This window comes from Pleurodeles waltl, chromosome 12, assembly GCF_031143425.1.
Source record: "Pleurodeles waltl isolate 20211129_DDA chromosome 12, aPleWal1.hap1.20221129, whole genome shotgun sequence".
NCBI lineage: Eukaryota > Metazoa > Chordata > Amphibia > Caudata > Salamandridae > Pleurodeles > Pleurodeles waltl.
The window spans coordinates 99,340,858-99,359,111 of NC_090451.1; the positions used below are offsets into that span (position 1 = coordinate 99,340,858).

Here is an 18,254-nt window from a genome sequence, read left to right on the forward strand (position 1 = left end):
CGCTTTGTTGTGCAGTCTTTATCCTTCATCAATGAAAGGTAGCTCTAAAGGTGAGCTACCCATAATGTCCATCATAATGCAACCAATGAGGGAGCAAACAACTTTTCAGGAGGATGACAGCTGCGCTGTGTAACATATTGTTGCTGCTTAACAAGCAGTCCTAATTAAGTTATCAAGTCCCATATTGATGGAAGAAAACAAAGTGTCTGTTTTATACTTTTTATGCTTTCACAGATTCCCTTTAATTTATTGTTTCTTTTTTACCTCTGCTATGGTGGAGGAGCGTCACCCTCCCATCAGCAGCTGCAAACCTTTTATTACAAAACTATAATAAACATAGATTATTTTCATTTTGTAGTAAAAGGGGCCGGGCATTAGGGATGACAGCCATGGAGATGAGTGCACATGTATGTTTGCCGTCTCGGGCCGGCCAAACACACATGCGCACTGTGCTCTCTCCAGCCTGGCACTGTGTTGCCAGGCTGGAGAGAGCAGGCACAGGCTCCCAGTCTGCCTGGAAATGCCCTGGATGGGCGCTCCAGACCAATCCTAACGCTGCTCTGAGCAGCACCAGGATTGGCCGCCGGGCAGGATGGGAGCCTGTGCCTGCAGAAGAGGACTCCAGTCTTTCATTAACCTTTCCTAATGTTGATGGGAAAGGTTTGGGTAGAAATACCTCCTTATTAGTAAAACAAACCCAATCCATTACTTTGAAACAAATTAAATCTAGGTAAGAGAGGGTCTATGGTGAGATGAGGGGCACTGGTGAAGGGTGGTAGTGAGGGAATCTATGGATGAGGAGGTAATTGGGCACCAAAGCTGGCCCTGCATAGAAGTGCTGGTACTCACTATCCACAGTACCTGTTCTCTCCTTAGAAGTGCTGGCACTCCCCCCTTTTAAATGTATGGCAGCAGTAGTGAGAAGTGCAGGTACTCTCCCTTTCAAATTAAAGAAGTGCAGGTAATTAGTGCCAGTAAGCACTTGCAACAAGTAAATGCAGGAGTGGCCAGGGGCACAAACGAGAGGTCAGACTTTGTCTGAGGTGATGTATTGTTAAGGTTTGGTAGATTTGGTCTTGTACCTTTAAGTCTCTGAGTTCTGTAGTCTCATGCTAGATCCTTCTTTCATCCTTGCTGCTCTGGTCCTAAATCACTGGGCGGTTTCAATCGTTGGTGATCTTGAGTCCGCAGCACTGGAAGCATCTGACGGGTTCTTCCTACAATTGCATTCACACTTGGAATAAATGCTGAAATAAACACCTACAATCTTAAAGAAAAGAAGGTATGTGTGGCCACTTCTTCTTTCCTCGAAATCAGAGGGGAACTTGCTACAACATATTAGGTAACAACTTTGCAAAGCGGAACTTACTGTGAAGAGCTCATCGATGTAAGACATCTATTATCAGCAACCTTTGTCTGGGAACAGTCGTCATGCTTGCTGAAGTGATTCTTCATTAGTTTTCGTAATCGCCGGCTGAATTCCCATTGTGCTAACAAAAGAAGAATATTGCTTCCTTTGTGTTCTAACCACTTGAGCTGTTAAAGAATTGCTGCTATGCTTGAATAATCTTGAACTTGTTTCTTTATGAATAGGCTTCTAGTGTGAAGATGTGTGAGAGTGGAAATGACTACATGTGCTCATACCTAAAACTTCCATGACTGTTCTACCTTTCAGAAACCCATTGCGGATGGAAATCTAGTTAGATGTTGCAGTGTAGTTTCAAAGTTTAGTTAAATGTATTATGTGTTTTGAATGCTTTTTGTTAGCACTTACTACATCAACAGAAACTGTCCTGGTCTCACAAATACTCTGGGTGCTGATTAGCTGGAAGAAGAAGTGTATCCGTACAATTGTTAATTTTTGTAATGATGTAAGATTGTAAAAAAGTATCCCACTGGAATGAGATATTGTGATCTCGCTCTCTCATTTAGAGACAATCGACAGCCTTAGAGGCTAGACACTCTCAGACGGTTGTACCTTTCTGTTATTTTATACCAAATTCTTTGATAACACTCTGGCTCAGACTATTCTCAGTTGTTGAGTTTCCCAGAACTGCCACATGAGAGAACTTTTTATGAGTTATGCAGCTGAAATGTAATTTTCTGAATTAGGAAATTAGATTAGGGATCAGATCTTTATTGAAAACGCTTGTGCGTCTGCCGAGTGTTTCCATTTACACGAAGAGACGCGAGTAATCATCTCTCTTTGCCTGATGTGTTGCTCTCTGTATTACACCCCATCTAGATTATTTGCAAAAGATTTATATTCAGGCTGGGCCTGATTTTTTTTTCTTGTTTGTTGGGCAGAGCTCCCTCCACATACTAATTACTTTACATATATATGACTCTATATATATTTATATAGATTTCATATATATATTTAACCCTCCTTTATTAAGGGTTGTTTTATTTCTGCCCTCCTATTTCTTATTCTCTGTATTATAGCTCCGTTGGAGCCCTATCTGGTGTTTTGCAGCATTGCTGGTTATGAAGATGGGGCTGGTGATTAATATTACATGGATGATTCAGCTGGATCTTTCGAGCAAGATTGGGTCTATGCCTTAGACGCTGGAGTCCGTCATACAGTTAATCAAGCCTTGGCACAGGCAATCAGAGAGATTAAGCATCACCTTATTGGTTTTGCAGAGCAGCAGGGATGGGTAGCCCCTTTGAGCGTCCAGAAAATAATAAAACCCTCCCTGTCTGGTGGTCCCCAAACCCTCAAACAGAGTTATAATCTGCATGCTGCGGACATTGAAAGCCTTATCAGGGCTATGGCTAAGGATCACGATTATAATGCGTCTTCTCAGAAGGCTAAGTCCATGGAGGATCTGGCTTCTTCCTCTTCAGACCATTCATCTGATCAATGGGATGATCCACCCAGTAAGCGCAAAAAGAAATCTCACCACCAAGAGGAGCCTCTTCCTACCCCTAAGGTCCTTATGTTTGAACCAGAGGACATTGTCCTTCCCCGGTCTTCCTTATGGATGCCCCCTTCGGAGGTGGCAGATTATGCGGAATCTCACATTAGACACGGATTTGATAAGGAGGTTCATTCCAGATTGCGATCTGAGCGCCCCAGAACGGATTTCTCCTCTAAAGTGACGGAGACGCCGGAATTGGACCCTACCTTGGTTACCTTTTTGAAAAAGTCCTCTAAGAATCCGAAGAAGGGCATAGATCGGGCCTGGCGAGGCTGTCAAGACAAACGTTTAGATGTCTCTGGCCCTTTGATGAAGATTTTGGAACTGGCTTTTCGGGCCAAGGAGTCCGGTGAAGTTATTAACCCTGACGTTTTGGTGGGTTGGGCTCAAAGAGCCCTTTGCTTCCTGAGGAATGCGAATTGTGTTATCTACTCGGAATGTTGCCGCTCCATTTTGATTAAGCTGGACCCCAAATTGGCAAACCTTGCTTCCTCTCAGTCAGGTCCTCTGGCTCAAGGCTTACTTTTTGGATCTCCGTTCCTCAAAGAACTTTCAAAATTTGTTGCAACATATGCAAGTTTGGACAAGGCCCAAGGCTCTATTAAACGGGTCCTTTGTCCACTTTTCCGAGGGGCCGGACGCTTCAGAGGGCGTGCCTTCGCTGCTTCAACCATCAAGGCCCTCAGTGTGGATACTATCACAAAGGAAGAGGTGGCTTCCAAGAGTATGACGCCTCCTCCTCAACTTCCTACCCCTCCCGCCCGAGAGCGGGTCACTCCAGATTCCACAGAGGGAGATCCAAGTGAAACCAATCCTACTCCCAGGAAGCAGGATCTACAGGTGAGCCTGAGTGTAAGTTCAGAGGTAATTTTGGGGGGCAGGACAAGGTGTTTTCTGCAAGAGTGGAACCAGATTACTTGTGATTCTTGGGTCCTGGAGACCATTCAAGGTTTCAAGCTCGAGTTTTATGAGCCCCCTTTCCAGCTTTTCCCTCCCTGTCCAATGTATTTTTCCCTTCAAGAGAGCAGTTTCATTTCCGCAGAAGTTTCTGCGCTTTTGGCAAAAGGCGCTATTGTCAAGACTTTAAAGCACCCTTCCGGGTTTTCTCAGTACTGGGTTTCTTGTAGACAAGAAAGGGGGTAGTTCGCGTCTTGTTTTGACCCCAAAAGAGTTAAACGGATTCTTAATTTATCGACACTTCAAGATGGAGGGTATCCACTTGTTGAGGGCCATCCTCCAGGAAGGAGACTGGATGGTTGGTTTAGACCTAAAGGATGCTTATCTAACCATTCCTATGTTTCCTCCCCACCGAAGATTTCTTCAATTTCAGTGAGAAGGCCTCTGTTACGAGTACAAGGTTCTCCCTTTTGGTCCCTCATCAGCCTCTTGGTGCTTCACGAAGGTGATGCAGCCAGTGGTAGAGCACCTTCCTTCTCGAGGGGTACATTTAATAATTTATCTAGACAACATTCTCATCAAGGCTGAAGACACTTGTCTTCTCCTTTCCCATCTGGATTGGACCATTTCCCTGCTTCAGAGTCTGGGATTCATAATCAAGGTCCAAATGTTGGTTCTGATTCTGGCTCAGCAGATGGATTTTCTGGGATTCCGGATCGACTCCACCCATTCTCAATTAGTTCTTCCCCCTCAAAAAATGCATTTAATCAAGAAGGAATTGAAGTTACTATTGTCCAGACAGACTGTATAATTGAGGGCGAATGCCTGCATGGTGGGCCTGCTCTCTTCCTCTATCCAAACGATGTTTCCGGGTCCTCTCCATTACAGGGCCCTGCAGAGGTTAAAGATTTCCCATCTGTAGATGGGCCTCAGATATGCGGACCAGGTTCCCCTTTCGGAGGAAGCTTGATCAGAGATGAATTGGTGGTTAGACCACATGGAGGCTTGGAATGGCAGAGCTATTTTCAGCTTTTCCCCGGAGATCGTAATAGAGTCTGATTCCAGTCTTTGGGGTTGGGGAGCCCGTTGCGGGTCAGTCTCCACAAGGGGTCGTTGGTCCAAGTCGGAACTGAATCTACATATCAATTGTCTGGAGCTTCTAGCGGGCTTCTTTGCAATCAAGAGTCTGTCCCCGCTCAAGGCGAATTGCTGTATACTTCTTTGTATGGACAATATCTTGGCGGTGAGATATCTCAACAAATTGGGGGGGACCAGATCTCGCATTCTAGTGGAGATTGCCAAGGATTTTTGGCATTTCTGCCTGCAACACCGGATCTCGGTGATTGCGGAGTACCTGCCAGGGAGCAGCAACTCTGTTGCGGATTGGCATTCTCAGCACCTTTGAGATTTCAGTGACTGGAGGCTTTACCCCAAAGTTTTTCGGGCACTTTATGCTCGGTGGGGTCTGTTTTCGATAGATCTCTTTGCTTCCAGTCTCAACAGACAAATCAAACATTTTGTCAGTTGGAGGCCGGATCCGGAAGCATCAGCGACGGGTGCATTCCTACAGGATTGGTCTCTGGATCAGGGGTATGCTTTTCCCCCCTTCTTGATGATTCCCAGGGTATTGGCGCAGATCCAGCGTCAGCAGACGGATCTTGTTCTAGTGACTCCTCTTTGGAGGTCCCAGGCCTGGTTTCCAGTGGCCCTGGAGTTGAGTTGCAAACATCCTCTACTACTCCCGTTCAGAAGAAACCTCCTTCTGGATCCGCTGAGCCTTTCTCATCCGCTTGTCCTTTCGGGACAGCTGGCCCTAGTGGCGTGGCGTCTTTCAGGGAAAGATGGAGTATCCCAGGCCTTTTGCAGGAGTCTTCCGCTTTCATTGCAGGATTCTGGTCCTCCAGTACGCACAGGAGGTATGCTTCTGCTTGGAACCGATGGAGTGCTTGGTGCAGTGCACAGAACACAGATCCTTCTTCAGCGGATTGTAGTTTGGTCTTAAATTTCTTATCCTCTCTTGCTTCATCAGGTTTGGCATATAGATCAATTAATAACTATCGGTCTGCTATATCAGTGGGTCACTTGCCAATTGAGGGTACGCCAGTAGGTGAACTACCCATTGTTTGCAAGCTTTTGAGTGGTATCCGGTTGGCCAATTCCTCCTCGCCCTCGTTATTCTACTATGTGGGATGTAAATGTTGTTCTATGTTTTTTAGAATCTTGGCCAGCTAATAGGTTCCTTTCTAGGAAGCAGCTTTCAGGCAAGCTTACTATGTTATTATGTTTAAATTCCTGTAAAAGGGTGTCTGATGTTAGAGCCCTGGATTTAGCAGGAAGTGTTTTTTCTCCTGAGGGAGTAACATTTTCTATTTCATGTCGTACCAAGTATAATTTGAAATCTGTTTCTTATCCCAGTTTTGTGGACAATCCCAAATTGTGTGTTGTACAATGTCTCAGAGCTTATGAGGTAAGTACAGAAGAATTTTGTTCTGATATGGGGGATCAATTGCTAATTTCTTTAGTTAAACACTTATCACCCTGTTTCTTTGGCCACTTTGGCCAGATGGATTCGCTGGCTTTTGAATGAAGCAGGCATTGATATTTCTAGATTTGGAGCTCATTCTACTAGAGGTGCTATGGCTTCAAAATCTTTTGCTTTGGGCTCCCGTCTGGGGGATATTTTAAGGGCCACAGATTGGTCCTCCCCATTTACACTCAAATCTTTTTATTGTAAGCCTTTTGTTGATATTGCATCAGTCGTGGTGGATCAGCTTTAAACAAGCAGAATCTGAGCCTCCGGTCCTGACATAGAATAAAAAGAATTCTAGCATTTGTGTTAAGAAGTTTTCAATTCTATTAAGGACACGGAGGCGAGGATTATCCCTCCAGCACTGTTGGCATTTGTTTGATTTGTCATGCTATATCTGTTTAATATTTTCATTGACATGTTTATTGTGTTTCAATGCTTTAGCTACCCATTTAATATGTATAGAATTATTCTATTGTGGTTCAGTTTTATGGCCTGGTTTTTTTCATCTCTTACAGGAACTGAAGACAAATAATTTGGTCGGACATACAGTTCATTGCTTTGACTTTTCCGGATGGATATGGGATTTTCTCTCCTGTTGTCTCAAGTTGGTTGTCTTGTTTCTCCTCTTCTGGATATTCTGATGTTTCCTGTTAGTGGACTTGGATTTGATTAGTCTGCTGCAATTTTGTTTGAGCAAAGAAAGAGGAGTTGAGTTATGTGAGGCAGCGTTTTATAGGAGTCTTCCTCTATGGTCATCACGTGTTGATGGGACTGTTGGGATTTGTAGTTTTTTTCTGTTATTACTTTTGATTGGCTGCTGTAACAAATAAAGCACAGAAAGAGATGCATAATCCTCGCCTCCGTGTCCTTAACCTCTTGCTCGCCATGGATGTAATGGTTACGTCCATGGCTGCGCCTGTGAGGCGCCATGGACGTAACCATTACGTCCATTTAACAGCCCTCGGGGTAAGCCCTAGTGTTTCCCCCGAAGGCCACCCCCCACCCCTCCAGGTCAGGGCTGGAAGGGGAATCACTTCCCCTTCCACCCCCCTCTGCCCGACCCTGCCCCCCTACGACGTCAGCGTGCGACATCATGAAAGGGAACAAAGACGGGTTGGAAGCCATTTGCTTCCAGCGCGTCTTCGGGAAAGGAGGTAAGTTTTACCTCCGGGCGGGGGGATCCCTATGAAAGAGGCATCAAGGGAAAGGAAAGGGATTTCATTTCCCTCGATGTCTCTTTGAGCATTCCTGCTGCCGGCCAGCAGGAATGCCCACTAGACCCCAGGGAATTAGTGCGTGTGTGCGTGCGTGTGTGTTGTTGTTGCGTGGGAGAGCGACCCCTTGGGCAAGGGTTGCTCTCCTTTGGGGGGCAAAGTATTTTTCGCCATTTCTGCCCCCCTTGGGGGCTGATTGGCCTTATTTTTAAGCCACTAGACGCCAGGGATTGTTTGTTGTTCATTTTTTTTGTGTTGAGGGCGGACCCTTGGGCAAGGGTCGCCCCCCAAGGGCCCAAAAGCACTATTGGGCAGTTCTGCCCCCCCTTGGGCTAGAGGCCAAAATCCACAGCTAGGCACTTTGTAAAAAACAGCTCTGTTTTCTTTGGGAAAATGTGATGTGTCCACGTTCTGTTTTGGGGCATTTCCTTTCACGGGCGCTAGGCCTACCCACACAAGTGAGGTACCATTTTTATCAGGAGACTTGGGGGAACGCTGGGTGGAAGGAAATTTGTGGCTCCTCTCAGATTCCAGGACATTCTGTCACCGAAATGAGAGGAAAAAGTATTTTTTTGGCCAAATTTTGAGGTTTGCAAAGGATTCTGGGTAACAGAACCTGGTCAGAGCCCCACAAGTCACCCCATCTTGGATTCCCCTAGGTATCAGGTGCCGGCTGAGTTAGAGGCCAAAATCAACAGCTAGGCACTTTGCAAAGAACATGTCAGATTTCAATGTAAAAATGTGATGTGTCCATTTTGTGTTTACTGTCGCAAGCAGTAGGCCTAACCACGCAAGTGAGGTGCCATTTTTATCGGGAGACTTGGGGGGAACACAGAATAGCAAAACAAATGTTATTGCCCCTTGTCTTTCTCTACATTTTGTCCTTCCAAATGTAAGACAGTGTGTAAAAAAGTCGTCTATTTAATAAATGCCCTGTAATTCACATGGTAGTATGGGCACCCCGGAATTCAGAGATGTGCAAATAACCACTGCTTCTCAACACCTTATCTTGTGCCCATTTTGGAAATACAAAGGTTTTCTTGATACCTATTTTTCACTTTTTATATTTCAGCAAATTAATTGCTGTATACGCGGGATAGAATGAAAACCCGTTGCAAGGTGCAGTTCATTTATTGGCTCTGGGTACCTAGAGTTCTTGATGAACCTACAAGCCCTATATATAACTAGAAGAGTCCAACAGATGTAACGGTATATTGCTTTCAAAAATCTGACATCGCAGGAAAAAGTTACAGAGTAAAACGTGGAGAAAAATGGCTGTTTTTTTCAGCTCAATTTCAGTATTCTTTTATTTCAGCTGTTATTTTCTGTAGGAAACACTTGTAGGATTTACACAAATGGCCCCTTGCTGAATTCAGAATTTTGTCTACTTTTCAGAAATGTTTAGCTCTCTGGGACCCAGCATTGGTTTTTCACCCATTTCTGTCACTAACTGGAAGGAGGCTGAAAGCACAAAAAATAGTAAAAATGGGATATGTCCCGGTAAAATGTCAAAATTGTGTTGAAAAATGGGGTTCTCTAATTCAACTCTGCCTGTTCCTGAAAGCTGGGAAGATGGTGATTTTACCACCGCAAACCCTTTGTTGATGCCATTTTCAGGGGAAAAAACACAAGCCTTCTGCAGCCCTTGTGCCCCATTTTTTTCTTTTTTTAACAAAATTTTTGTTGTATTTGGCTAATTTCTTGGTCTCTTTCAGGACAACAAACAAAGTCTGGGTACCTCTAGAATCCCTAGGATGTTGGAAAAAAGGACGTAAATTTGGCATGGGTAGCTTATGTGGAGAAGAGGTTATGAGGGCCTAAGCGCAAACTACCCCAAATAGCCAAAAAAATGCTTGCCACTTGAGGGGGGAAAGGCCTGGCAGCAGAGGGGTTAATAGAATTGAAAAAAATCTTAACGCGAATGCTAGAAATGTTTGTACTCGTCCGGACAGCCACCGGTTTGCAGAAGTATAACAAGGCGTCGCGTGCTTGTCACGTGATAGTGAGCCGTCGGTAATGCTCGTTCTCTAACGGGAATTAGTCACTACCGTAATAATTAGAAAAGCACGCCCCCTGCAGTGGTAACAACGGTCTATTATTAACGGATAACGTAGCTCCGTTTCAAACAACAGTCTCCGCAGAGTTCTGGACAGGTGATCATCTGGCCCCACGTTGGGCACAGGACTGAACTAAAACCAGGTTGAGGATCACATCCCCGAACCAACCAGGCTGTCAATATAGTTTAGAGAAAAAAAATTCGGAAACAGGACAAGTGTCGGTGCTTTCGACGTGGCGAAGATTATTCGACGTTTCTGCGCTCTGCTTTCCATTTCGGTATATGCTGGGGCACTGAGCGTGTCCCGCCCCCGTGAGCCGCCGATGAAACGGTGGCTTCAGCCCAAGGGAAACCCTCCCATGCCAAGATGGCCGCACAGGGGAGACCCTCCCATGCCAAGATGGCCGCCGGGTTCCTTGAAAGCAGGGCGGAACTACAGGGCCTTGTTTTCCGCGTCCGACGAGTCAGGTGATCCTCCCAGCTCAGAGAGGAGGCAAGACATGGTAAGGGGCGCTGTGGGAGCGGATGATGCCCGGCGGGTGTGTTGTAGGTGGCACTGCAAGTAGTAAAAGGAAGAGAGGCATTAAGCGTAAGGGTTGTTGGGGACCTAGGCATGTAACTAAAGGGGTTACTCGAAGGGTGCCACTAGTTGGGGGCTGGCGGTGGGGCATGAAAGAGTAAAAGACGCTGAAACACCAGTGGGTGTTGGGATGAAGCTTCGCCTATGCGCCAGAACTCGATGCATTGAAGTTCTAGGCGGTAGAGTACCTGCAACTTCCCCAGCATCACAAGGTGCAGTGCGCCTCTCTGGGTTGTTGTTTAACAACATGATCCATTCTGGCAGTTGTACTTGGTTCACTTTAGTTCATCCAGTTGAACTAACCCACTTGGAAACGATGATTTGTTTAAAAAAAACACCAATGATGTATTTCATTCTTGCTGATGTGATGCTTCATTTGGTAACCTCATAGGAGGGGCTCTGGGTGCCAGCTCATAGCTTCATGTGGACACATGTCACTTTTTTGTCACCCCGAAGGAACAATAACATTTTAGAGTATCGTGCTTTCAATGCTGCACGTTTAAGTTCAAACATTTGATGTCCATTCAAGTCATCTGCATTACCGGGCAAGGACAGGCAAACCAAAGCCAGGGTGCACTGGGACATGGGGTGCAGTACTGTACACAGGTGGCTGTAGACAACCGACTTAAAGTGAAGATGTTATGTTTTCTACCGGGTTGTAATGCTGTTGGGTGTACCCTGGTTACCATTTAGGGGGTGTCGTGGAATGTGTGAGGTCCTTAAGGGGCGGCCAGACTGCCCCCACCGCTCTAGAATGGATGCCAAACTGCAGTCGCACTTGAGTTGTGGCAATGCAAAACGCAACCGACTGGAACATTGAAATAGTGGCACACTGTGAACGAGACCGTCACGGAGGAAGGGAATTAAGGAATTTGTAGTGGGGCCAGAATGAGGAGCTACTGAATGCACTTTAACCATTCTTTCTGTTGTGTCGTAGGCTTCGACGCTCACTCTAGGACTAGAGCGCATTCCTGACCAGCAGGGCTACCTGATCATCAATGAAGAAGGGGTCATAGCTGTAAGTACAGAACCTCAAGGGTGTGGGGCTGTTCAGGCGATCCTACAAGAGTACAGTTATGGCCCGAGTGGAGTGTGGGAAGCTGCTCGGATGTTAGGAGTAATCACTGTGAGACGTGATTAACAAATGTTGCATTTTATTTAGGAAGGCACGGATGCAAGTTACAGCCCCTGCTTGTAAATGCATGGCGTCCTCTTCCCCCAGTTTCCATCACTCTTTCAATCCACATCAACGCAGCATCGCCCGTTATTTGTGTGTGTGTGTGTGTGTGTGTGTGTATATATATATATATATATCTCCCTTCCTCCACACCTGACTCTAATATCTCTATTATTATTTTATCCCACCCCACTCTCCGTTGCTTCTCCTCCATTGCCCTCTCCACAGCCTGATATTGATATATATTATTTAGTAGACACAGGCAGCAAATTGCTGCCAGATCCCCTGCTTTTTTTTTTTTTTTTTAAACCTACTTTATATCACCCATTTATTTATTTATTTATTGCTTTGGGTCTGTTTAAAAAAAAAAAAAGTGATCTGCGTGCTTGCATCAGCAATGTCAGTAGGTCAAAAAGGCAAGACCTATTTGCTTTGTCAGTGCTTGTTTTTATCTGCAACCTTTAAACACCACCCTTCTATAGATGCCTGATAGCATCTCAAACCTAAACAAATTATTGTCTGACAGTACTTCTATAGCATGGACTACCCCAGAGCTGTCTCTTGGTGCTGGTCTTGGAGTATCTCCACCCTTTCCTAAGAGAGTAAGTGAGGTGGTGTGCATTAATTCAGTGGAAGACTTCCAGAAATTAGGAGTTGGGACCGAAAAGGAGCAGTCATGTCGCGTTGCAAGACAACACCCTGAAACTTCTAGAAACTTTGATTATTGCTGCATGGGTCTTTGAGAGGTGCATACCCCTTGAAATTGGTCGATAAATAAAATGGGACTAATTGATCGAGGCATCTGAAAGTAGCCTATTTCGACAATAATTAATGCTGCACACAGAAGCCAGTGTATTGGGTTCTGGCAAGGTGCACCGGATCTTGCTTTCTACGAAACACACTGCATGACTGTTGTTGTATTCTGTGCTACTTGTAACTGGTCTGTCAGAAATGCCAGAAGCTCCGTATATAAAGGCAATATAAGGCACTATAGTAGTACAAAAGGGAGTGTATCAATTTTCCGACGAGTGCTGCTGTCTTAGTGGAGGGAATGTGTTTCCCCACCCCCCCAGTTGCAAAGAAGCACCTCTGACCGCAGATGTGGTTTTGGGAGCCAGGGACATGTCAAAGTTAATAACGTGATTTATATTAGATACTGACATCAGGTTGTAGAGTCTAAACCGAATGTGGGTTTGCAGGGGTTGGAGGCAGTTGTTCTACCTCTGTGACTAAAAAAGATTACAACAACAAGTTGGAAAGCAAGCAAATCCATCCCTAGTTTGATCTTATTTAGCAGGGAATCCAGGGCAGTAGAGGAGTCGGATTCAACCCAACTTGATATACTGATGGATATAATTGATTTAGGATTTTGCGTTGACTTTGGAGTCCTGGAAGAATTTAAAGAGTGAGCATAGATAAATGTTAAAAAGAACAAGAGGCGGGAGATCCAAGAAGCAACTACTGACTTGGTTTGTCCCTTCGAAGAAAAAATGGAAGAGGTTTGACTTGTTGAGTCCAATCCTGTAGGAAAGCATTCATTCAGATGAAGCTGGAGGACACAGCCTTTGGCACAGAGCACAAGAAGTGTAGTAAAATGCTGTGGAGCTGTGTGTCCAACACTAACAGGTCTGGCATGACCAGAACCACTGTCTTCCTTTCATCTGAAAAGGTCAGTGTCTCACCCCAAAAATCTAGGAGACTCTCAGTTCCATGCTTGGACCTAAATCCTACTGAACTGGGGATAGGAGATGGTAAATGTCTAGTTAGTTTTAAAGTTGTTGTATTACCCGTTTTTTCTGAGATTTTTCGCAGAGCTGGCACGTTAGTAATGAACCAGTACCCAGATAAGGGGAGGTGAACTTTCTTTTAGGAGGTGCGAGTATACCTTATTACAGTTGCCTTGGAATGTATCCATCATAAAGGGATACATTAACCAGGTGAAGGGTAGGAATGAAACGAAACCAGGAGCATTCCATTTTACGAGACAGAATAGGTCCTCCAAGTGAAATTGTGAGTGTGAGGTTTTCCAATGACTGTAATGTGTCAATTGAAAGGGGAGTAGGAGGGCAGGTCCAGGGGTAAATACACGTTGTTCTGAAGTTATCCTTCACCTGGTAATCTCAGGATCCCTTTAGGGTGCTGCTTTGTTTGTTGTACTGACACATAGAATGTGTGGCATAATTTAAATACCTTCTTGTTGCTCGTTCTGATGGACAATTGGAGGCAAACCCCACTAGGTTTTAGAGAGAACTTCATTCAAAGTTAATTGGGAAAACATGACAACAAAAGGCTCTGCCTTCAGGATTGAGTGTCGGGGAGTAGATGCAGAGACAGGAGGTTGAAGAAATGCTGTTTCCAGAATAATGGAGCAGTGTCCTCTAACAGCCCTTCTCGTGATCCTCTAGCTGCTTAGGGCAGAAATCCGTCCTGCTCTACCTATGCTTTTTCCCCTACTTTGTAGTTGGTCATGTCTTTGTGTTTTCAGCTTTGTCAATGACAGTCTAAGGAGAGAAGTGCCCATCTTGCGTCACCTTTCTGCATTTTCTCACCCCAAGCCTCTGTGGCGGTACTCCTCAAGGCACATTTTGCTCATGGTAAGCAATGTTAGGACTGTAAGCTGTCTGCATCATCAGTACTTGCTAATACTCCAGGTTTAGGCTGGCTACTCCCTATTTATTTTTATATATATATATATATATATATATATATATATATATATATATATATATATATATATATATATAATTTTTTTAAAGTTTTTTTTTTTTTTTTTTTTTTTTTTTGGTGCCTAATCATTTCCTCCACTTCAGTGCAAGTAAAGGAGGTATTAGATTCCTCTATTTTTTCCCTTCTAAATCCCCCTCTTAATCTTTCTTGAATGTAAGCATGTATCGCACTGGCATTTTTATTGATCTTTTCACCCCTTGTATAGCCCTATGAACACCTACTAGCTATGGTGTCTCCATATATTCCCTTGCCCTTGGCAGACCATTGAAGGCGTGACGCTCGATGGAAGCTAATAAAAAGGAACATCTGCATTAGCTAAGTCTGATCCCTTTTGGTGGTGTACGACCTGAAACAGTGTGATTGGTAGTTTAATTTTAAGCAGTTTCTGCCAGTAAAGTAGAATCAGAAGCCAAAATAAAGTACCCAAGAAGTAGAAATGTATTAATGCAAATAATCTGTACCCGTTTTATAGGTAAGCCCTTCTCTTCTACTGGGAATTAGGAATGCTCCCCGCGAGAGACTTTCAGGACTAGACCCTCTGACCCATTAACTTTGTTAGACAAAACAACATATAAACCTGTCATTGAAGCATCAGGCTGTATGATAAAATGTCAGAATTAAAGACCCCCCCCCCCCCCCCCCCTCATAGAGGACAGATGGGAGATCTTGAAACACTACATTTGAGCGTCTGTTGAGGATTTTTTTTTTAGCTTGGTCTCTGCACGAGGGTCCTTAGGGCTTTTGCGTAGCACAACATTTGGAATTAAACTTCAATAACCAGTGCAAATGTTTTTGTTTTGAAGTCTTTACATTGATAGGATCACATTTACCCTAGCTTCTTGTGCTTGTAATTCAGTTGGCAACTCAGTAGCCAAAGTACTGCATGGTTTTGCAGACACTTGCTTATATTGTCTAAGAGAGCACTGCCATGTAGGGTGTCACAAACAGTGGATGAGTGTTTTAGGCAATCTCAGCATGACACTGGATCAGAGATGTCCAAATAGGCCTAGGTGGACCAGGCCGTACCAGATTTTTAGGATATCCACCTAAGATACATTTACTACAATCCATTTCAATGGTACCTATGTACACAGGGTGATTATTTTGAAAATGTGGTATAGATCAGACGAATGAACTACACAGGGCATGCCTCATTCTATTGTTTAGTCATCCTGGTAGGCAGGAGTGTACTTAAGATGTTTTAATGAGAAAGATATTCTTTAGTCTTTGAAATATTGCTGGTGTGCCTTCAAACCAAAGGGCACACCCTAGGATTGAAAAAAGCCGATGGTTATGGAATATATATATATATATATATATTTTTTTTTAAAATAATTATTACTATTTTCAAGGTCGAAGCCTACCAGACAGCACAGCTGTCTGGTTTGTTTATAACTTCTTGGGCGCATCCAGAAATCTTCCCTGTGTCACATTTTGCCCAGTGCTTACTATTTTATCTTTGTAGTTTGTAACTCACGCTTGCTTTCTTTTGCTTTTATTTGCTTTTGGCTGTCCAGCTTGAGTTCATTCCCCCCCCCCCAAGAGCAAATCTTGTTTACTCTATCCTTCAGAGTACTCGTTTTCTGTAAACAAGCCTCTAACTCTTGTGTGTATCTTTTCACATTTTCTGTGCGTTAAGACAGAGGTCAAATGGCAGTATCTCTCTACCAAGAGAGCTTGATGTTTACTTTTCTTTCTTTGACTTCAGAATTTATGAAAACTCCTGAGTAGCCACGTTGGAGAAGTTGTAGGATTATATATTTTTTTTCGACCACACAACAAAAATTAACTGTGCTGATATTTCAGAGTAAATCAGAATTACAAAACTACAAAATAAACTCCTTTTTTTTTGTTGGTAATTCTGATGTGTGGTGGATAAACAATTTTAATACAATCAAAAACATCAGTGTTTTAGGTGATGACATTTTCACACATTGTGCACAGTAAAACTGTAAGTCTCTGCAAATGTAATGGTCATTTTAATTGAAAATGAGTTGTCTGTAATGACACTGCATTAGCACACAATGCATACTCCACACTACTCCACTCTAACACTTGACTCCACTCTTTGCCCTTGTACTCTGTGCATTTCCACTCTAGGATGCTCAACTCTATTGCTTGCCACTCCACTTTAAGGGACTGATTTAGAGTTTGACGGAGAGGTTACTCTGTCGCAAACGTGATGGATACCCCGTCCACCGTATAACGATCTCCATAGGCTGTAATGGGATCGTAATACAACAGACAGGATATCCGTCACGGTTGTGATGGAGTAACACCCTCCGCCAAACTCTAAATCAGGCCCCAAGACACTCTACAACACACCACTCCATGGCATAACACACCACTTTACTCTGTCATTCTACTTTACTCTATGCCAGTCCACACCACTTACCCCACTCTGCTCCAGTCTACCCCACTCTGCTCCAGTCTACCCCACTCTGCTCCAGTCTACCCCACTCTACTCCAGTCTACCCCACCCCACTCCAGTCTACTTAACTCAAATCCACACCAATCTACCACACTCCACTTGTCTACCCCACCCTTGTCTACTCCACCCCACTCCAGTCTGCCCCATCCTACTCTGTTCTACCCCACTCCCCTCTATTTCAATCTGCTCCCAATCTACCACACTTCATTCTACTATATCCCAATGTACCCAACTCATTACAGTCAAATTTACCCCACTCTGCCACAGTCTACCCACTCAGCCTACTTCAGTCCACTCAATCTACTCCAGTCAAACCCACTCAAATCTACCGCACTCCAATCTAGCCTACCCCACGCCATTACAATCTACCCCACTCCCCTCCAAAGTACTGCACCCGAATCTTGCCCAGCCCATTTTACCCCACTCTAAACGAATCCAATCTACCACATTAATTCCAATTTACCCCACTCCACTGTCCACTTCACTACAATCTCTTGCTCCACTTCGATATACTTCAATCCATTCCAATGTACCCTACTGTAACCCAGTGTACCCCACTCCACCCTAATCTACCCCACTCTACTCCAATCCACCCTATCCCAGGCTACCCAACTCCACTTAAACCCAATGTACCCCACTCAATTTCAATTTCAAAAGAGCTTTATTGTGGCTACAAGAGCCAAAAAAGCGCAAGAAGTAATAAATACAAATAAATACACATAATGATAATAACAAGTAAATATATAATGATAAAAGGGAGTAAAAGATAAGAGAAAGTGGAATAAAAAATGGGATAAAATGGAATAAAAATGGGATAAAATGTGCTGCACAGGACGATGGGACAGTCTTATTTGGAATCTTTATTCAGAAGGGTTTTCCCTCTAACAAGCCAACTAGCTCCGAGGAATTTGGCGACGGCGATCACTAGCGTTGGCCTAGTGTCTGATCTGAGGATTCGCAGGGCTAGCGCAGAGCTGCGGACTCCCAGTAGTCTGCATGCCGGGGCCAGCCATTTCCTTCGGGGGGTGGTGTACGCGGAGCAGGTCGAAAAGGACGTGAGGGAGATTCTCGACGGGGGCTTTGCAAGCTGGGCATACGGTTGATTCATTGTGTGACCAGCTACTGGTGAAAAGTCTTAATGGGAGTGTTCCAATGCGGAGCTGGAAGTACAGTTTCCTTTCCCTTGGGGCCGTGATTAGGTCCCAAAAAGCTTCGTACTTGCATGACTCTTTTAGGTTGGCAAAGTCACAAGATAGTGTAGTGTGTAGTGCAGCCCTTGTGTCTTCATAATTTGCCATTTGCCAGTATAGTTTCTTTAGTTCGCTTTTCAAGGGGAAGACTGACGTGGTTGGTGAGTTCCAGAGATCATCGAGCCCAAGTGAGTACAGTGAACCCTTGATGCATCGTAGCCAGGGGATTCTGTGAAGATGGTCGGCTTTTAGGATGACCTGTAGAGCTTTGGTGAAGATGTCGAGCTCCGGAGTGGTCCAGAGACGCCGCCAGTACAGCAGAGGTCGCAGGCGGGCTTTGTGTCCAATGCGTTTTATACCGAGGTCCTTGAAAAGGGGGAACAGTGGGGTGCTTAACGGAAGGGACACAAGGTTTCTTAGGAAGTTGTTTTCAGCAGTGGTTAAGTCTTGGGTTTTGGTATAGCCCCATAGTTCAGCCCCGTAGAGCGCTGAGGAAATGACCTGGGATTCGTATAACTGTAATGCTGG

The 18,254-nt window shown here is 44.5% G+C and overlaps 1 protein-coding gene across 1 annotated transcript in view; it reads left to right on the forward strand.

The window, feature by feature from the left end:
- Nucleotides 1-9,461: 9,461 nt before the first annotated feature.
- Nucleotides 9,462-18,254, forward strand: part of LAMTOR4 (late endosomal/lysosomal adaptor, MAPK and MTOR activator 4) — a 33,584-nt gene continuing 24,791 nt past the window's right edge. The window contains exons 1-2 of the mRNA XM_069217030.1: nucleotides 9,462-10,124; nucleotides 11,139-11,219. Coding sequence (XP_069073131.1) covers nucleotides 9,945-10,124; nucleotides 11,139-11,219 — 261 coding nt within the window. The 5' untranslated portion in view covers nucleotides 9,462-9,944. The remainder of the gene's footprint in view (nucleotides 10,125-11,138; nucleotides 11,220-18,254) is intronic.